Genomic DNA, 17,617 nt, shown 5'->3' on the forward strand with positions numbered 1-17,617 from the left:
AAATCTTAGTTTTTATCGAGATTTACACGGGCAGAAGATAGTGCATTTGTGAGCGAAGTACAGGAACCTGCAAGGGACATTAAGCAGTCAAGTGAGACAGGGCTGAGGGTTCTCGTGGGAAGGCAGCCATCCATGCCTAGTGTGTAAAGAACTTCAGTCACCCAGGTTTGCATGGCTGAAGCTTCTTTTCATTAAAAATAGCTGGGACCTCTCTACTCATCCCTGATCTCTTAGACCAAAGTACCCATTAAGGAATGCCACTTGAAAGATCTTATTCACTATGGTGACCATAGTGCTTTCTCCAGTATTTGAGGCCACATAGGGGGCCCCCAGTAAGCATTTGTTGAATGACCGTTGAAACCGGACAGGCTGGGCAAAATACCTAACCAAAGATAAGGTAAGGAGGTCTACTTCTTGGTGGTTGTGATTGAGAATGGAGGCTGGCAAATAATTTAAGTACCTAAAATAGTTGCTGGTCTTACGTAGTGAGGAGTGGGAAATTAAGACTGAGAAGTTGTGGCAGGGTTTTGAGACTAGATTGAGCCTGATTGTAGGCAGCAGGATGCTATCCAAGGTTTTTTGTCAGGACTGTTTTCAGCAATCAACTTGGTGGTTCTAAGCAGGACGGATGAAAGAAGGGGACAAAGAAATGAAGTGTATGGAAGCTGATGCAAAATGTTTTGAGAGCGTGAAACTTCCACCGGCTCACCGGCTGCAGCAAATCCCACTGGACTGCATCATAGTCTGCAAGAGGCAGCTTGGTGCCAGTCCAATTCTGAAAGCCCTTGGCATCTTCCACACTGCTTGAATGTGTACTTTTTAATACTCAACTCTCACTGAAAACTCCCTAAGAAGTATGCTTTATGCTCTATCTTCCTAATAACTCTAACAAAGTCCAATATATTTTTGCTTAGTTTTTGAGGCTCAATTATTTTGATTAAAATAGCTTTGGAAATTTTACTCAAAAGCTGAGATCTTCTTCACCTATACAATGCTATCGCTTCTGCCAACATCTTAAGTTGTGTCAGACTTGGTGAGATGTTTCTAGAAAGCTTAGTATACCTGGCAGAGTAATTATTTTCCAGTGTCAAGAAGAGAACACTAGCCCCTGATAAGAACAAGTTTACATATCTTAAATGTCTGTAGCTCCGATCTGTTTATGACACATTGCTTTGAGGGTGCCAGCTTGAGACTGTCATCAGCCCAAGCCAAGCTTGATCACAATTTACAAACCATTATGATCGCCACCTGGTGGGACATATCAGGACCTTCTGCAGAAGTCTCTGTGAGCAGCAACCCCGCCTCACCTAACAAACACCGTGCCCAGCTTCACCTCTACTAATGACTTATGTCTTTGAGGGTGGCACACAACCAGCAAGCACTCGTGTGTGTGGAAATGGACTTCTTACGGGGACTTCCATAAAGGACCTCGCAATTGATAACACTCCAGGAAAGGATAATTTCATGGGGTTCCAAGAAAAAAAAATCTAGGGTGTTCACCCTCTAAAAGGAAAACTAATAATGCTCAAAAACAAATGATGGAACCAATATTACGAACTCCAGACAGAAACTTCTGTATCTCACCCTCCCTCTCCCAAGGGCTACTTGGAGAAGCAAGAGGGGCTGTTAATCATGGTGCAGGCATGTGATGAGGTTACAAGACTGAAGAGACTCATGCTTTATTCCATCTGGCAACACGCTTTGGAGGGCAATTATCAGACAAAAGTCCCATCAGGCATCCAAGGGCCTCCCGGACTTGGTGGATTTAAAATCCTGCTCCTTTTAAGTTTCTTCCTCTGAAAGATACAAAATGTTAGAGAAATGAATCATGTCAAACTGGTGAACTGCTTAGGATTTTTAACACCACCACTAACAGTTAAGCCTTTAGATCTCACAGGTTAACAGATTATTTCCTGCAGACACCAGCTTGTGAAGCAGGAAAGACAGCTTAAGTAACCTGTGTAACTACCTGGAGCATCTTTTCTCCTTCAGCCCACTGGCTAACATCAGGGACTCCTACTGTCCTCCTCACCCGAGCCTCTAGAACAGCCTTTAGATCAGCGGTCCCCAATCTTTTTGGCACCAGGAACTGGTGCTCCTATGAGAATCTAATGCCTGATGATCTGAGGCAGAGCTGAGGTGGTGATGCTAGTGCTGGGGAGCGGCTGCAAACACAGATGAAGCTTCGCTTGCTAGCCTGCGGTTCCTGCTATGCAGGCTAGTACCAATACATGGCCTGGGGGTTGGGGACCCCTGCTCTAGAAGACCACTCTCCTCCCTATCCCCTTCATGAGGCCTAAAGGCTCTTGAAGCGGCTCCAGGAGTCGGAGTGAATGCTACTCCAGAGTAAGCCTCGGGGGACTCTCAACAGGTTTTGCATCAAAGCTCGAAGGCCCAGAGGATGCAGAGCCAGGTCCTAGCTAGCCCACCGCTCCCTCGAGCCTCCAGAGCAAGGCCTGCTACAAACCTTCTTCCTCCTCTTCCTCCTCCTCCTCATCCTCGTCGTCCTCGTCAGAGCTGAAGGTGCCATCGGGCAGGCTGTAGACGCGGATGACCTGCTTGTTGGGGTCCTTGAGGATGAGGTACTTGCCCTCCTCCAGCTTCATGCAAATGTCGATGACACAGCGCAGGATGCCCCAGGCGTTCTCCACGCTCAGGTTGATCTGGCTGGCAAACTCATTGGGCTTGAACTGCTGGGTGCCCAGGATGACGTGGCGCGAGGAGTCCTTCACGTGGTACCGGGACACGTAACTAGTGGGGGAAATGCGGTGTTAGTGGTGGGGGTGGCCCAGAGACACAGCAATACCTGGGGGCAAATATCAGTTACATGGGGACACTGAGCGTGATGCCCTTCCCAAAGCAAAGGGGAAAAGGCAAGCCCTCGTCTTTCTACCGCAGACCCCTGGCCAGGACCCTCACCCAAGCTTGAGGTACTCGGATCCGGCCAGCAAAGCGCAGCAGGTCCACCGGGCCAGCTTGTAACTGTTGTTCTTCAACTCGGTAGCAATGACGGCCCCTCGCTGAGAGTCCAGCTTCTGACGCCAGTCGACGCCATTACAGTGCTGCAGAAGGAAAGCCCAGGTTACCGAGCAAAGGCAGGCTCCTACCGCCCAAGGCTCCGGTGCCTCCTCTGGCAAGGAGGAGCTCCCAAGTGGGCCTGACCAGGATGGGGGCGAGGCCGCTGGTCAGTCAGAGGTAAGACTGTTACCATTTAAGAGGCAAAGACATGGTTGCTACCTTGCACAGCCTGTACGCAGCAGGCATTCAACAAATTGCAATTCCTCTCTTCATAAGAGCTTACTAGACACATACACAAGTTAAAAACAAGTGCCATATAAATGGCAGAGACAAGTGTTTACTACACATTGCATGGTAAAAAAAGGGTTTCATAGAAGAGTTGCAGCTAACCAGATGGTGAATACTGGCAGAGGCCGGAGGTGCAGTGATGAGAGGCATGGAGGGGAAGACCGCATTGGGGGGGTGGTGGTGGTCAGAGTCTGACGGTGAATCTGCACGTGCACGCAGACAAAGCAGGAGACCCCAGAGATCATCTCCTCCAACCCCATTTTCTAGATGTGGGAACCAGAGTAAAGCGACTTCCTAATAACTCTAACAAAGTCCAATATATTTTTGCTTAGTTTTTGAGGCTCAATTATTTTGATTAAAATAGCTTTGGAAATTTTACTCAAAAGCTGAGATCTTCTTCACCTATACAATGCTATCGCTTCTGCCAACATCTTAAGTTGTGTCAGACTTGGTGAGATGTTTCTAGAAAGCTTAGTATACCTGGCAGAGTAATTATTTTCCAGTGTCAAGAAGAGAACACTAGCCCCTGATAAGAACAAGTTTACATATCTTAAATGTCTGTAGCTCCGATCTGTTTATGACACATTGCTTTGAGGGTGCCAGCTTGAGACTGTCACCAGCCCAAGCCAAGCTTGATCACAATTTACAAACCATTATGATCGCCACCTGGTGGGACATATCAGGACCTTCTGCAGAAGTCTCTGTGAGCAGCAACCCCGCCTCACCTAACAAACACCGTGCCCAGCTTCACCTCTACTAATGACTTATGTCTTTGAGGGTGGCACACAACCAGCAAGCACTCGTGTGTGTGGAAATGGACTTCTTACGGGGACTTCCATAAAGGACCTCGCAATTGATAACACTCCAGGAAAGGATAATTTCATGGGGTTCCAAGAAAAAAAAATCTAGGGTGTTCACCCTCTAAAAGGAAAACTAATAATGCTCAAAAACAAATGATGGAACCAATATTACGAACTCCAGACAGAAACTTCTGTATCTCACCCTCCCTCTCCCAAGGGCTACTTGGAGAAGCAAGAGGGGCTGTTAATCATGGTGCAGGCATGTGATGAGGTTACAAGACTGAAGAGACTCATGCTTTATTCCATCTGGCAACACGCTTTGGAGGGCAATTATCAGACAAAAGTCCCATCAGGCATCCAAGGGCCTCCCGGACTTGGTGGATTTAAAATCCTGCTCCTTTTAAGTTTCTTCCTCTGAAAGATACAAAATGTTAGAGAAATGAATCATGTCAAACTGGTGAACTGCTTAGGATTTTTAACACCACCACTAACAGTTAAGCCTTTAGATCTCACAGGTTAACAGATTATTTCCTGCAGACACCAGCTTGTGAAGCAGGAAAGACAGCTTAAGTAACCTGTGTAACTACCTGGAGCATCTTTTCTCCTTCAGCCCACTGGCTAACATCAGGGACTCCTACTGTCCTCCTCACCCGAGCCTCTAGAACAGCCTTTAGATCAGCGGTCCCCAATCTTTTTGGCACCAGGAACTGGTGCTCCTATGAGAATCTAATGCCTGATGATCTGAGGCAGAGCTGAGGTGGTGATGCTAGTGCTGGGGAGCGGCTGCAAACACAGATGAAGCTTCGCTTGCTAGCCTGCGGTTCCTGCTATGCAGGCTAGTACCAATACATGGCCTGGGGGTTGGGGACCCCTGCTCTAGAAGACCACTCTCCTCCCTATCCCCTTCATGAGGCCTAAAGGCTCTTGAAGCGGCTCCAGGAGTCGGAGTGAATGCTACTCCAGAGTAAGCCTCGGGGGACTCTCAACAGGTTTTGCATCAAAGCTCGAAGGCCCAGAGGATGCAGAGCCAGGTCCTAGCTAGCCCACCGCTCCCTCGAGCCTCCAGAGCAAGGCCTGCTACAAACCTTCTTCCTCCTCTTCCTCCTCCTCCTCATCCTCGTCGTCCTCGTCAGAGCTGAAGGTGCCATCGGGCAGGCTGTAGACGCGGATGACCTGCTTGTTGGGGTCCTTGAGGATGAGGTACTTGCCCTCCTCCAGCTTCATGCAAATGTCGATGACACAGCGCAGGATGCCCCAGGCGTTCTCCACGCTCAGGTTGATCTGGCTGGCAAACTCATTGGGCTTGAACTGCTGGGTGCCCAGGATGACGTGGCGCGAGGAGTCCTTCACGTGGTACCGGGACACGTAACTAGTGGGGGAAATGCGGTGTTAGTGGTGGGGGTGGCCCAGAGACACAGCAATACCTGGGGGCAAATATCAGTTACATGGGGACACTGAGCGTGATGCCCTTCCCAAAGCAAAGGGGAAAAGGCAAGCCCTCGTCTTTCTACCGCAGACCCCTGGCCAGGACCCTCACCCAAGCTTGAGGTACTCGGATCCGGCCAGCAAAGCGCAGCAGGTCCACCGGGCCAGCTTGTAACTGTTGTTCTTCAACTCGGTAGCAATGACGGCCCCTCGCTGAGAGTCCAGCTTCTGACGCCAGTCGACGCCATTACAGTGCTGCAGAAGGAAAGCCCAGGTTACCGAGCAAAGGCAGGCTCCTACCGCCCAAGGCTCCGGTGCCTCCTCTGGCAAGGAGGAGCTCCCAAGTGGGCCTGACCAGGATGGGGGCGAGGCCGCTGGTCAGTCAGAGGTAAGACTGTTACCATTTAAGAGGCAAAGACATGGTCGCTACCTTGCACAGCCTGTACGCAGCAGGCATTCAACAAATTGCAATTCCTCTCTTCATAAGAGCTTACGAGACACATACACAAGTTAAAAACAAGTGCCATATAAATGGCAGAGGCAAGCGTTTACTACACATTGCATGGTAAAAAAAGGGTTTCATAGAAGAAGAGTTGCAGCTAACCAGATGGTGAATACTGGCAGAGGCCGGAGGTGCAGTGATGAGAGGCATGGAGGGGAAGACCGCATTGGGGGGGTGGTGGTGGTCAGAGTCTGACGGTGAATCTGCACGTGCACGCAGACAAAGCAGGAGACCCCAGAGATCATCTCCTCCAACCCCGTTTTCTAGATGTGGGAACCAGAGTAAAGCGACTAGATGAAGGTCACATGGCAGAGGTTCCCAAACTTTCTTGGTTTATGGCAACCCTAGGCCAAAAGAAATACTGACAAGTCCCTTTTATTAAGTAGTTAGGTCTGACCACTTAGGAATTGCATTCTGATAGATGTCTCTGTGTTTCCCTGTGCTGTGGCATTCTAAGGGTTTTCCCACAAATCTGATGCATGACGGAAGCAGTGCTTTGGACAACTGGCAGAGGGAAACTGAATGGGCTTGTGGGAGGAGGGAGCTGGGGAGGCCAGTTAGGAGACAAATGGAAGATACAGCATACTGAATACGGTCCTAAATGGGGTGCTGCTGGTGAGATGCAGAGCTGCGTGAGAACACAGATCATACTTGACAGCAAAGGAGAAGTGTGCAGAAGAGTCAGAGATGTCTCAGGCCCTGAGCCTAAGTGAGCAAGAGAACGACAAAACTGATGGACAGCCAAGACAAAGTGACACAGAATGAGGACACTGGAAAGGCAAGGTATTTTAGCAGAAAAACAACAGAATGGGGAGTCAATGGATGAGTGAATGGATGTTGCTGTAAGCCTCTAAGTTTTTGTTAATTTGTTATGGAGCGGGAAAAAAAAAAAGAAAAAGAACCTAATATAAGGCTGTACGAAAAAGTAAGAAAGACAAAAAGAGCTGTGTACGGGGCTGACCCTAAGAGAACACTCTATAAGGGTCAAGTAGGAGAGGAACCAGCCAAGAAAACATGCAGAGGAAGCCGAGAAATATGTGAGACCAGAGTAAAGCAGGTAGTGACACAGAGGAAAAAGCCACATAGATACAATGCCAAATGCTACAGGGAGGCCATGGTGGAAAAGGGTGTCGTCCCAGAGCTAAGGTCACCGCCAACCTTCCAGTGTGCTCTTCCAGCCAGGCTGGGGGCTAAGGGACACCTGGCGATGATTATAAGCAGCACTGAGGGCGAATCCCTTGGCTCTAATGAAGATAGAGCTCAGTGGCTCTCTGGGTGCCATGTCACCGGACACTCCTTCAACACAGGAGCTGTCCTTCCCACCGAGGATGCTTTATTTAGTACAGCAGCACTGGGGAGCACTGCCATCCACTTCGAATTCAAGCGCTAAGCCCAGGCAGCTTCGGAAAGGACAACAGCCCAACAATCACGGCACTCCGGCACGAGCGAGAGCAGAGAGGAGGACAAACGAAAGCAGCACGTTTCATCGCAGGTGCCTCTGCAAGAGCCAAATCTGAGCTCATCTTAGAACCTTGGAGTTCACTGCGTGAAGGAGTTGGAAACAGAATACGAAGACTGAAGAGAAGATAGTGGCTACGGTAAGTGAAAGAACAGGTCAAATAAAAAGAGCTGGCGGGCTTACAGGAAACCTGCCAACCCAGATAACAAGATCAAAATCAGACGCTCGCAGAGGGCAGAAGCCAAAGGGAGGTCAGAATGGAAGAGAGGGAGAAAGTCCAGAGGAAGGCAGTGACCCTCGCACACGATTATTTTTTTTCTTCTCAATTAGGAACTATGCGGCAGAAAAATTCAGAGTTCAGAGGACCAAAAAGAAAAAAAAAAAAAAAAAAAAATTCTTGGTAGCTCTCTAAGTAATGCAAGGGGAAAAGAAACAGGCTCTCAAACGCTAGCCTGTGACCACATGCCCTGCAGGAAACACAGATGTGGCGCCCCACCAGGGTGATAAGGTGCGCCTCACCCTGGAATCCCACTCGTTGAGAGTCTTGATGTTGATGAAGGACACTTCCCCGTTGGCTCCAGTCATGACACCATCGTGCTCACAACGGACGATCAGGTCAATGTCATCTCCAAGCTTCCACCTGCGATAACTGCAACGGAGAAGGGACTCATTTGGTCACCTGTGATCCTGAATTTCAGATATTTCATCCCATACAGGGCATGGTCTGTGCACACCCCACCAGAGGTGACATACCGGTATGCAACAGAGGCGATTTCGTTCTTATCCATGTCATCCTCCACAAACGGGTTTGGGTTGGGAAAGTTGTATCTTTCTTTCCCCTGCAAAAATGAAAAAGGTGTATGTGACAGTGCCAACTTGTGGCCAAGCCAATCAGCCAGACCCTGCGCCTCTGCTTAGTTACAGCCCAGGCCAGGTCTTTGGAGCCCTTGAGGGGGCTCTGAGCTCACTGTGTATGTTGTCTGCCTATTTGCTCCCCACAAGTGTAAGCAAGCACCCCACAAATCACAACAGACGTTAACAGCCAGCGTTTACCAACTGCTTACATGTGTTGGCTGCGTGCTCCGTGTTCTCATTTAATGAGCAACTATGTCCCTCCCACTTTGTTTTTCTCCATTGTATATGTTTTTAGGATTTACTGTTTTTCCTTCTCCATTATAACAAACCTTCCCGGGGGCAGGAACTTCGTACTTAAATAGTGTATTTGTCAAATAAGCAACCTTCACAACGTGTTTATGTGAAACAAATATTATCAATGCTCTATTTTTACAGAGAAGAAACATGTCCTATACTGCAAAGGTATGAAATAGTAGATCTAGGGTTCAAAGTCAGGCAGTGTGACCTCAGAGCCCAAGGTCAGAACTCACTGGCGACAAGCAGGGGCCCCTTCTGTCCTGCTCAATCCCATCAGCCCAGAGCCTGCTACAAAGCAGATGCTCAATGAAAGCTGCAGCTGACAAAATAAAACGAATGCCCGGACGCTCCCCGTCCTCACCATCCTCAGGCACTGCTGGGAGAAATTGTGGTTGATGTAGGTTGCTTCCATGGCCAGGTTGCGGGGCGAGTTGAAGGAGTTACCTTCATCCTGAGGGGGCTCGTTGGCCGTCTCACTCACCGTCAGGAGGTCTGCAAAAGCAGCAGGATGGTCATCACCCACAGAACGAAGAACGGTGCCACGGGGAGACGCAGCCATCCGACTGACAAAGGCCCTTCCTTCAAGGCACTGCCATCCGCGAATGTGCGTGGGACACCAGGGGTGGGACGTGCAGGGGAGGAACCGGGGGGCGCTCCTGGATAACTTCAGATGCTCCTAACATTAACTGCCATCACGGTGTGAAAAGCTAACTCCTTTCAGTCTTTTGGGATTCGACAGGATGTTTGATTCTGTTACTTATTAGATAAAAAGAAGGCCTGAGGCACAGAATGTGATATTATTCTGTTTCACTGCTATTGTTGTTGAGCGACTTTGTTTTCAGTCATGGCCTATCTGTCTGTACAGACATAAACGGTATAACACATATACGTATTTTTTCCTTTATAAATATACTTAAGTAAAAAATCCCATCAATTTCAAGAAAAACATTAAGTAATGAAGATGGTATGGAGAGATGACAGAAGTCAGGAAACTATCATTCAAAAGTAACATCTGGAAGCAGAGTTTTGGGGCGCTGTGAGGACTCAAAAAACTGACGCCCCAAAGAAATTGCAGTGACAGTGCCTTCTGTCTCTGAGGAAGCTGGGAAGGGTTCTAACATGGCTGTCAATGCCCACGGGGAGACAGGCCATCTTCTACCCACTCTGCAGTACCAGGGAATTGCTCTGAACCAACAAAAACACTCAACGCCTTTGTGTTATCCCCACACGGGCTTCTTACCAAAGTCAGAGTTGTCCCTCTTGTCAAAGAAGAGCTTGGACCCAACTCTCTGGACAACAATGTCCCAGGAATACACGGAGCGCGTGCAGCTCATCAGTGTGGCCAGAATGGCGTCGGTGGCAAACACATTCCCTTGAGTTTTTGCCAGCTGTGAAGAGGACAAAAGAGAGAAAAAGTGAGGACATGCTTAGGTCCACCTACCCATTAACATGGAGCAGAGCGGGTTCCTCTGTAAGGAACTGTCTCTCTCACGCCCAAATACAACCTACGTGCAAGCGCCACTGGCTGAGTAAGGCTGGAGCAAATCAGTCAGTGAGCCTCTGGTGGCCGCCACTGTCCTGGGACACGTGGGCCTGTCGCTCACTGGTCCCTTGCCATGTTCCAGGAAAACACTTCACAACGTTTCCATCCTCACCCAGTGGCATGTGGTAAGTGCGTTTAACCATTAGAGAAGAAATCGAAGGCCCCAGAGAGGCGGAGCTATGAAGCCTGCATAGCCGGGATTCGTGTCCAGCTTTACCTCACGCCACTGTTCATGGTCCAGCCAGCTGAGTGCCTGTATTTTCACCAAATCCCAAGCCTGACGCAGAACTCTTATCTAGGGGGGTTTCCAAGGCCTAACCCCCGGCTCCCCTGTTCAATCTGGGCCTGGGCTGTAGAAGCAGGTGGCATTCCTGGTGGGGTGTGAGTGATGAAGGGGGTGCACACCTTTCGGATGACAGGGTCGTCTGTGGTGGTGACAGTGTGGAAGATGCGCTTGATGCTCCGCAGTGGCTTCTCACTCCTTGTGGTGACGCGGTCAAAGGCTTTATCGTAGTATTCTAGGGCCCCGCAACACTCACTGCAGGAAAAAGCGGGCAAGACATACAAAGTAAAGAAGATCACCACCTTTTTCTTTTATGCGTTGGGATCTGAAGTCTTATCCAGACATCTAATATGTGAGAGATGAAAACAGTCTCTGAGACAGGAGATGAACTCTCAGTGCTCGCTCGGGACCCCATCCCCTTAGCTCCCGACGTGGCTCCTGGAACAGTGAATATAACTGATTCAGCTCAACCTCCCGTTTTAGAGTGCGGGGTGGGGAGTGACAGGCACTCAGGCGTGCTGACTTCTGGTCTGGCGCTCCAGCTCCCCACTAAGTTATTCCCACCTACTTGGCCTCTGAAGTAAGAGGCTCTTTGAAATGTCAGGAAAAGCTCTGCTTCTCCTGAAGAACTGCGTTTTTGTTTTTTTTTTTCTGCCAAAAGAGCTATATAGCTTAATTTCTCTTTGGATCAGGAATCCAGGAAGCGGAAAAAAACCTGGAATTTAATATCAGCAAATTTCTTTCTGCTTTCTTCCCTTTCTCTTTCTGCCAAAAAGAGCTATATAACTTAATTTTTCTTTTGCTTATGATGCCAGGAAATTGAAAGAGATTTAAAGTTTAGCATTAGTAAACTTCTTTCTGCTTTCCCTCCCTTGGCACTGTTTTGAAATTATGCAATGTCTTTTAAGTGGCTTCAGATCCTTCTTGGAAATCCTAGGGCTTAGAAAATATTCATCATCAGCTGGTCCACACACGTGAGCATGGTGGAAGGCAGTAAAAGATGCCACTTACATGTCCTGTGGCTCTGATACCTCCAAGTAGCGCATCTTCATTAACTGAGGAAAGTCCATTTCCTCTTTCACCTCCCAGTCACTACGAACTTCGACTGAAGAGTCTCGGGGTTTCTGTAGTGGAAAAGCATTGGAAGCCAGTGCAAAACATAAGCGAAAGGCAGGTTAACAGTGTGAAGGGCTTTTATTCAATAAACACATTTGGAGCATTGACTCCAAACTGGCTGTCTTAGAACACAGAATCCCTGACTCTCAGGAGCCTATAATCTAGAAGAGAACTGAAGGGATCACGAATTCAAAAACAAATGGGAATTCCACCCCTAGGTAATGATGTCGCCCAGGGCACATTAGCTCTTTCTGTTTCTGTATTTCATAAAGCAGCGGTAGCAGCTTCTTTAGACTTCTCTCAGGGTATTAGTTATCTACTCTTGACACAGCAAGCATCATACAACAAAATGTAACTTCTACAACTGCAACTTCACTCTTGCCTACGTGCGTCTTCTATTCTTACAATGTCCACACAAACACTTGTCCAGGAATGTTCACAGCAGCATTATTCATAATAGCAAAAAGGGAAAACAACCTTAACGTCCACCAACAGGTGAACAGATAAACAAAATATTATCCATACAACAGAATTCAACAATACAAAGAAATGAAGAACTGGTACATGCTACAACATGGACGAACCGTAAAAGATGACAAATTGTATGATTCCATTTTGATGCAACGTCCAGAACAGGTAAATCCAGAGACAGAACACAGATTAATGGTCACCTAAGGCTGCGGGGAATAGTGGTTAACTGCTAAAAGGTACGGGGTATCTTTTTAGAGTGATGACTGACCACAGTAATGGTTGATTGTAAGTCTGTGAGTATACTAAAAATTACTGAAATGTATGCTTTAAATGGGTGAACTGTATAGTATGTGAATTAAATATAAATAAAGCTGTTATAAAACTAAGCAAACAAAATAAAAATCTAGACAGAATTCTGGCATGGATACACTACCTGCGATTTTTGGTCCCATTTCTGCCTCACTCCGAATTGTTTCTGGAATTTTTTCTGCAGGCGTATACGTTCCCTGAAAAAGATAAGAAAATTGTGCTTTCGGTGCAGATTTTTCAGAAAAAAAAAAAAGAAATAAAAAGAAACAGACCACAGGGGTGCACACTAGACATGCTAGAAGAGGCATACTGTCCCCAAATACTGACCAGCTATATTTTACTCCCATCTATAGAGACTGTCCCCTGGCAGCCCCCACCTGGGCCAGGCTGTGGCTATACCCAGCTCCAGGAGGCTCATAGGAGCCAGTGCAAATGGCGCCCCTAGAGTTATGCCCCAGCAGAAGTGAGCGGAGGTGAGCGCGAGTCTCTTCTTATTTGCCCTTGTTTCCCTTCAGTGCGCATGTCCATTTCAAGTACCCTCCTGCTCATGCTCATGCCTTCGGAGAATGACATCAGGGTTGAAACAGTGGATTAACTGGCTTTAAGATCTTTTGGTTTTTTGCTACCATTCTCCTGTACTTTGGCCTCGTGATTTCAGACTGTGATTGGTCCTGGGAGAACTTGTTCCGGCAGGATGGGCAGCTCACCTCTCCTTCTGCTTCGCACTCTTAGGCAGGGTCTGCAGGTTGAACTGCAACATGTTCCGCCGATCTTTATCTCTGCGGAGGTTCCGCTGGGAATTAGGAAAAAAACATCCATGTCAAAATCTTGGAGATTTGGCTCACAACAGACAGTGCTCAATGGGAGGTCATTAGCCTAAGATAGGATGCAAAATCCAAGTTGCACGTTTTACTCTGTGCTGTTATTCTCTAGAATCAAAAGTCTGGGGGTTTAGTTGAGTAAGTACTTGGAATTAGCTTAGGCTTACATTCGCATATGTATTTTTTATTTAAGCAGCTTTACTGGCTTTTATTAGAGTTGCTGAATTCGCCTCTTTATGCAACAAGATGTGGTCTAACTGGACCATCTGCTTAATAAAGCCTGCAACCAAGCAATGAAGTCGGGCAGCTGGCACAGATGCACCTTGTTATCCAGCTACTGGTCAAGAGAAATCTAAACCATTTAAATGCATCCTTGGACCTAATAAAGTTTACTTTAGTACAACTTGTCACCGAATGGCTACTTAGGGTTCACTAGAAGACCTGTGATAATACCCTTTCCTCTCATCAGTACTCACAGGTTTGCATTTTTAGCAGCAGGTTAACAGCCCTAAGATGTAATAGCCCTGAGCTAGTCAGATGCTGGCTCTTGGTTTACCTGTGCAAATCGCATCCGATTCCTCTGGTAGGCGGTCTTCTGTGTGCGTGCTGTATCCACCAGCTGGAAACTAGTTTCATCCTCCTCGTGGAAATAAGCATACTGACTTCCACCACCAAACTGAGAAGAGTATTTATCTGGAGGCAAAGGTGACAGTGTGTAATCACCACTACTTACAGGCTTTACAAATACATACTAGTCAAAAGCCTTGCTATTTAAGCATGGTCTCGGGACCCTCAGCATTGGCTGGGAGCATCTTAGACATGCAGACAGCTGCACCCTGGACCCACAGAATCAGAACCAGCATTTCAACAAGAGCCCCAGGCGATTCATATGTACATTCAAGTTTGAAATGCTATGGTCTAAAGAACATAAGTCAAGACAGAGTTCTGAGGAACTCAAGATAAGCCCATTCCACTCTTTGCCTTATTCCATAAGAATATGAGCTAAGAACTAAACCAATCTACTATATTAGGATCTTAAAATCAGGAATTTTGAAACTGGAATCCACCTGGCTTCACAGGTTCAGTAAATCCCAAGCAATGAGATGCAAAATGGGAATATGTTCAACAGATTTGTAAAAGGGTTCATAGCTCCCCAAAAGTGGGAAAAAAATTCCAGTATAATAGGTTGAACTTCTTTAATGAACAGGCTAACTTGTGGGGCTATTTGATTAGTCTTCACAGGCTAGAATATGCTCCTAACACCTGAATTATCATCAGCACTTCGTTCCCATTCTAGGGCACCTTCAGATGGAGGTTACTGGGAAGAACAATGGTTTTCCCAAGGCCCTGATCGGGCAGTCAGCAGGAGAACACTTACTCGTGTACCTCTTATCTTGGTATGTGGCACCCGTCCAGTCTGCAACCTAGTAAGAGCGACAAGGGAAGACAGAGCACACAGGTCACTTAGGCAATTCTCTGGTGACCCAGAAACCCCCCAAAGTGAGGACGCTGTGAGGAAAAAGTAGCAGGACTGGCTAACAATGCCTCTGTAAGTGCCCAGCTCGCCTATGACACTGGAAGTACCCAGAGGTTACAGCCCTTCTCAGCTGGTTGCTATAAGGAACACAGAGGTTATGCTTTAGAGAGAATAAAATCAAAAGGAACTTGGAGAGAGAAGCAGCCAGACCCCTGCCGACATGTAGTACCTTTCCTAGCCGATCTCCTTTGCTGAATGGCTGGTAGGGCATATCCCGAAATTGCTCAGGGACCGCACAGGGACCCCAGCCTGAGGGGTTGTCCTGGATCACGGGTGTCATGAACTTTGCCATCTTCTAAGACCTTAAAAATAAAAATAACCTCAGTAGCTGCATGAAGAAAGGCCTCAAAGTAAAAAAGGCCTATATGAGATAAGATGTGAATGATAACATTAAAAAAACAACACAAAATGGAACTCTGAAATGTTATCTACTCCTTTCATTTTTTTGTAAATAATACCGTGAAGAACACTTATAGCTAACGAAACTGATTTACCACATATCACTGATTTTTTTCACTGTGACATCTTTGAAATGAGTTTGGGTGTCATATCTTAATTGACAGTTTTCCTTTCTTAGTGTTACATAAAATAATGGTGCTCCTTTAATGTAGTAACTTTTTTTTTTTTTAAATGTAATAACCATATTCTGGTCCTCAGAAACACCTTCACCACGGTATACAATATTTAACTTTCCTAAGCCTCAGTCTCTTCTTCTGTAAAGTAAAACGATCTCTGTTTTATTGACATCAGAGCATTATTGTGAAAGTCTTATAGTTAACACATACGGAAGTACCTTTACTGTAGAATGCCACACAATTACTATTCAGACCTGCAAAAATACATTTACATAGACTGCTAAGAAAAATAAGCATCTGTGAGTATATCCTAAAACTCAACTTTCTTTTCTTGTTCTCCCAATTTTCTATTGTCAATGCAAATCCATATGCAGAGCCAAACAAAATGCCTGACAGGAGGCTGAGGTCACCAGAAACCTTCGGCCATAAAAGTGGCCATACATCAAATGTTCATAAATATTATGAGTACCAGGCACTGTTCTTAGTGCTTACCACACATAAATTCATTAAATCCCCCAACAAGCTGAGGCAAGGGCCAGTATTATCCTTTTTGGAAAAGAAAACTGAGACACAGAGAAGTTAAGAAATTGCCTAAAGTCGCTATGCTAGTTGATGAAAAATTTGCACCATGGCAGTCTGGCTCCGGAGTCCACGCTCCGCCTAATGCTATAGCTCCTCTCAGGAGAGTAAAAACAGGGACTCCCAACAGATGTGTGACAGATGCCTGACAGTTCCTGTCAAAACTCCATGCCTGTATCCATTGTAATCCTCTGAAAATGTTCACAAGGTGAGTTCCCAAAGGAAAACTCATTAACGAATATTTCTGGAGGCTGGAGAGCGATCAAAGAGCACAGGATACTGAACTTAGTAAACTCTCCTCTTTGTCCCATGACAGAGAGACTAAGGTGTCTTACAGAGGCGACAGCAACAGGAGCTGGGTGGCAGCAACAGAGAATGAACCTGGCAGCTCCATCTTCCAATTCTGAACTTAACTTATACTACAGGAAGAGAACTGAAGGAAGGGGTGGTGGTCCAAACAATTTATGTTCAACAAATATTTACTGAGCTCTTATTTAGTGTCAGACACCATACTAGATACGTTAACACCAGTAACTCCCCCAAACCCCACTTGAGAGGTAAAAAATTGTAGTTCAGCCAAAATGAGTTGATCTGCCCATCGTTTCAAAATAGATTTGATTTCTAGGGTTGTCTGACGTAAGTCCAGCATTCTTCCAATCATATTCTAGCTGGACAGCGGCCTGAAAAGATCTGGGGTTTTATACCATATTTAATGACCAAACAATGATGTCTCAAAACACACTCTTAAAAATCTGCTTGTTCTGTCATAGCTCAACAAGGAAGTAGGCCCAAGGCATTCTTCCAGGGGGAGAAAGTACCAGTTTCCACACATGTAAAAGAATAGTGAGCAGAATAGAACCAGTGGGAGAAACTGAGTCCTTCAGTTAAAACGGAGTGACAGCTACATGGGCTACAGGGGCAGGATGGGGAGGCACCAACAGGGCAGTCAGAAGGGGCCTTGTTGCTGGCACGCCACCATATTGTGTAGATTACTGCTGCCGCTACAGAGCTACACCATAAATCCCTGGGGGGTGGGTGGTGTGTTGTGTGGTGTGTGTGTGTGTGTGTGTGTGTGTTTCAAATCAAAAATCAGATCTACTCCATTCCATTTCACATTTGGTCTGTAAACTGCTCAGAGTAGAGCTGAACACTGTTCAGCTTGGCACGCCCAACATTTCACACACAGAAACGCAGACAGCCTTGGACACTTAAAAAAAAGACTCTGAGACCCCGCTGGGTTAAATGACATTATCAAATTCGCAAAGCCGGTAGCCGCTAAGAGAAGTACAGGGCCAGGGACCTCAACCCCAAGGCCGTACCCCGCATCCCGCAGTACGCGGGGCCTGGGGCCCGAAAGGCGGATTCCTGCTACGCCTAGTGGAGGAACAGAGGCGGCAAGAGGGGCGTACCGGGGGTCTCTTCCGGGAGGCCTCCGAAAGCCGGGCCCCGCCCAACCCAGCTCCGGAGGTCCCTAGAATCCTATAGAACACGCCGCTCACCTGCAACGCCCTCGGCCGGACCGGATGGCGAAAGATAGTCGAGGTCGGAGACCTCGCTACCAGATGCAAGCCAAGAAACCGGGAAAGGAGGAATGATGCGCACGCAGCCACCGGCGCCGTAAACACGACCGGCGCTGTCGTAAACTGCTGTCCAGCTTTGGGTTCGGCTGCCGAACGCGAGTCGTAAAGCGGAGGCACGCCCGGAACTTTGTTACTTCGCTTTGCGAGGTCGCCTCATTA

At 47.2% G+C, this 17,617-nt stretch overlaps 2 protein-coding genes across 2 annotated transcripts; both read right to left on the reverse strand.

Moving 5' to 3' along the window:
• Positions 1-1,649: 1,649 nt before the first annotated feature.
• Positions 1,650-3,566, reverse strand: LOC105288305 (eukaryotic translation initiation factor 3 subunit D-like). The gene is made up of 4 exons (XM_011354436.1): positions 3,503-3,566; positions 2,920-3,157; positions 2,468-2,751; positions 1,650-1,796 (listed from the first exon to the last, which is right to left on the reverse strand). The coding sequence occupies exons 1-4, from the start codon at positions 3,564-3,566 to the stop codon at positions 1,783-1,785; spliced, it is 600 nt and encodes a 199-aa protein (XP_011352738.1). The 3' UTR covers positions 1,650-1,782.
• An 807-nt stretch (positions 3,567-4,373) lies between these two features.
• On the reverse strand, positions 4,374-17,616 carry LOC105311381 (eukaryotic translation initiation factor 3 subunit D). The gene is made up of 15 exons (XM_011387363.2): positions 17,378-17,616; positions 14,894-15,026; positions 14,566-14,611; positions 13,744-13,880; positions 13,074-13,159; positions 12,491-12,563; positions 11,482-11,594; positions 10,593-10,725; positions 9,885-10,032; positions 9,006-9,136; positions 8,246-8,331; positions 8,012-8,141; positions 5,644-5,786; positions 5,192-5,475; positions 4,374-4,520 (listed from the first exon to the last, which is right to left on the reverse strand). Exons 2-15 carry the CDS (start codon positions 15,014-15,016, stop codon positions 4,507-4,509), a joined length of 1,647 nt encoding a protein of 548 aa, XP_011385665.1. The 5' UTR covers positions 15,017-15,026; positions 17,378-17,616; the 3' UTR covers positions 4,374-4,506.
• Position 17,617: the final 1 nt, after the last annotated feature.

This window comes from Pteropus vampyrus, unplaced genomic scaffold (genome assembly GCF_000151845.1).
Source record: "Pteropus vampyrus isolate Shadow unplaced genomic scaffold, Pvam_2.0 Scaffold16, whole genome shotgun sequence".
Taxonomy (NCBI): domain Eukaryota; kingdom Metazoa; phylum Chordata; class Mammalia; order Chiroptera; family Pteropodidae; genus Pteropus; species Pteropus vampyrus.

Excerpts from the sequence above, each read along its gene's own strand:
- LOC105311381 (XM_011387363.2), bottom strand. The coding sequence starts at position 15,016 with ATGGCAAAGTTCATGACACCCGTGATCCAGGACAACCCCTCAGGCTGG. Across the intron at positions 5,787-8,011 it reads TCAACGAGTGGGATTCCAGG|CACTGTAATGGCGTCGACTG; the intron begins GTGAGGCGCACC and ends TTCCTTCTGCAG. Across the intron at positions 5,476-5,643 it reads TCCGAGTACCTCAAGCTTGG|TTACGTGTCCCGGTACCACG; the intron begins GTGAGGGTCCTG and ends TTCCCCCACTAG.
- LOC105288305 (XM_011354436.1), bottom strand. The coding sequence starts at position 3,566 with ATGGGGTTGGAGGAGATGATCTCTGGGGTCTCCTGCTTTGTCTGCGTG. Across the intron at positions 3,158-3,502 it reads CGTGCACGTGCAGATTCACC|GCCCACTTGGGAGCTCCTCC; the intron begins GTCAGACTCTGA and ends CATCCTGGTCAG. Across the intron at positions 2,752-2,919 it reads TCCGAGTACCTCAAGCTTGG|TTACGTGTCCCGGTACCACG; the intron begins GTGAGGGTCCTG and ends TTCCCCCACTAG.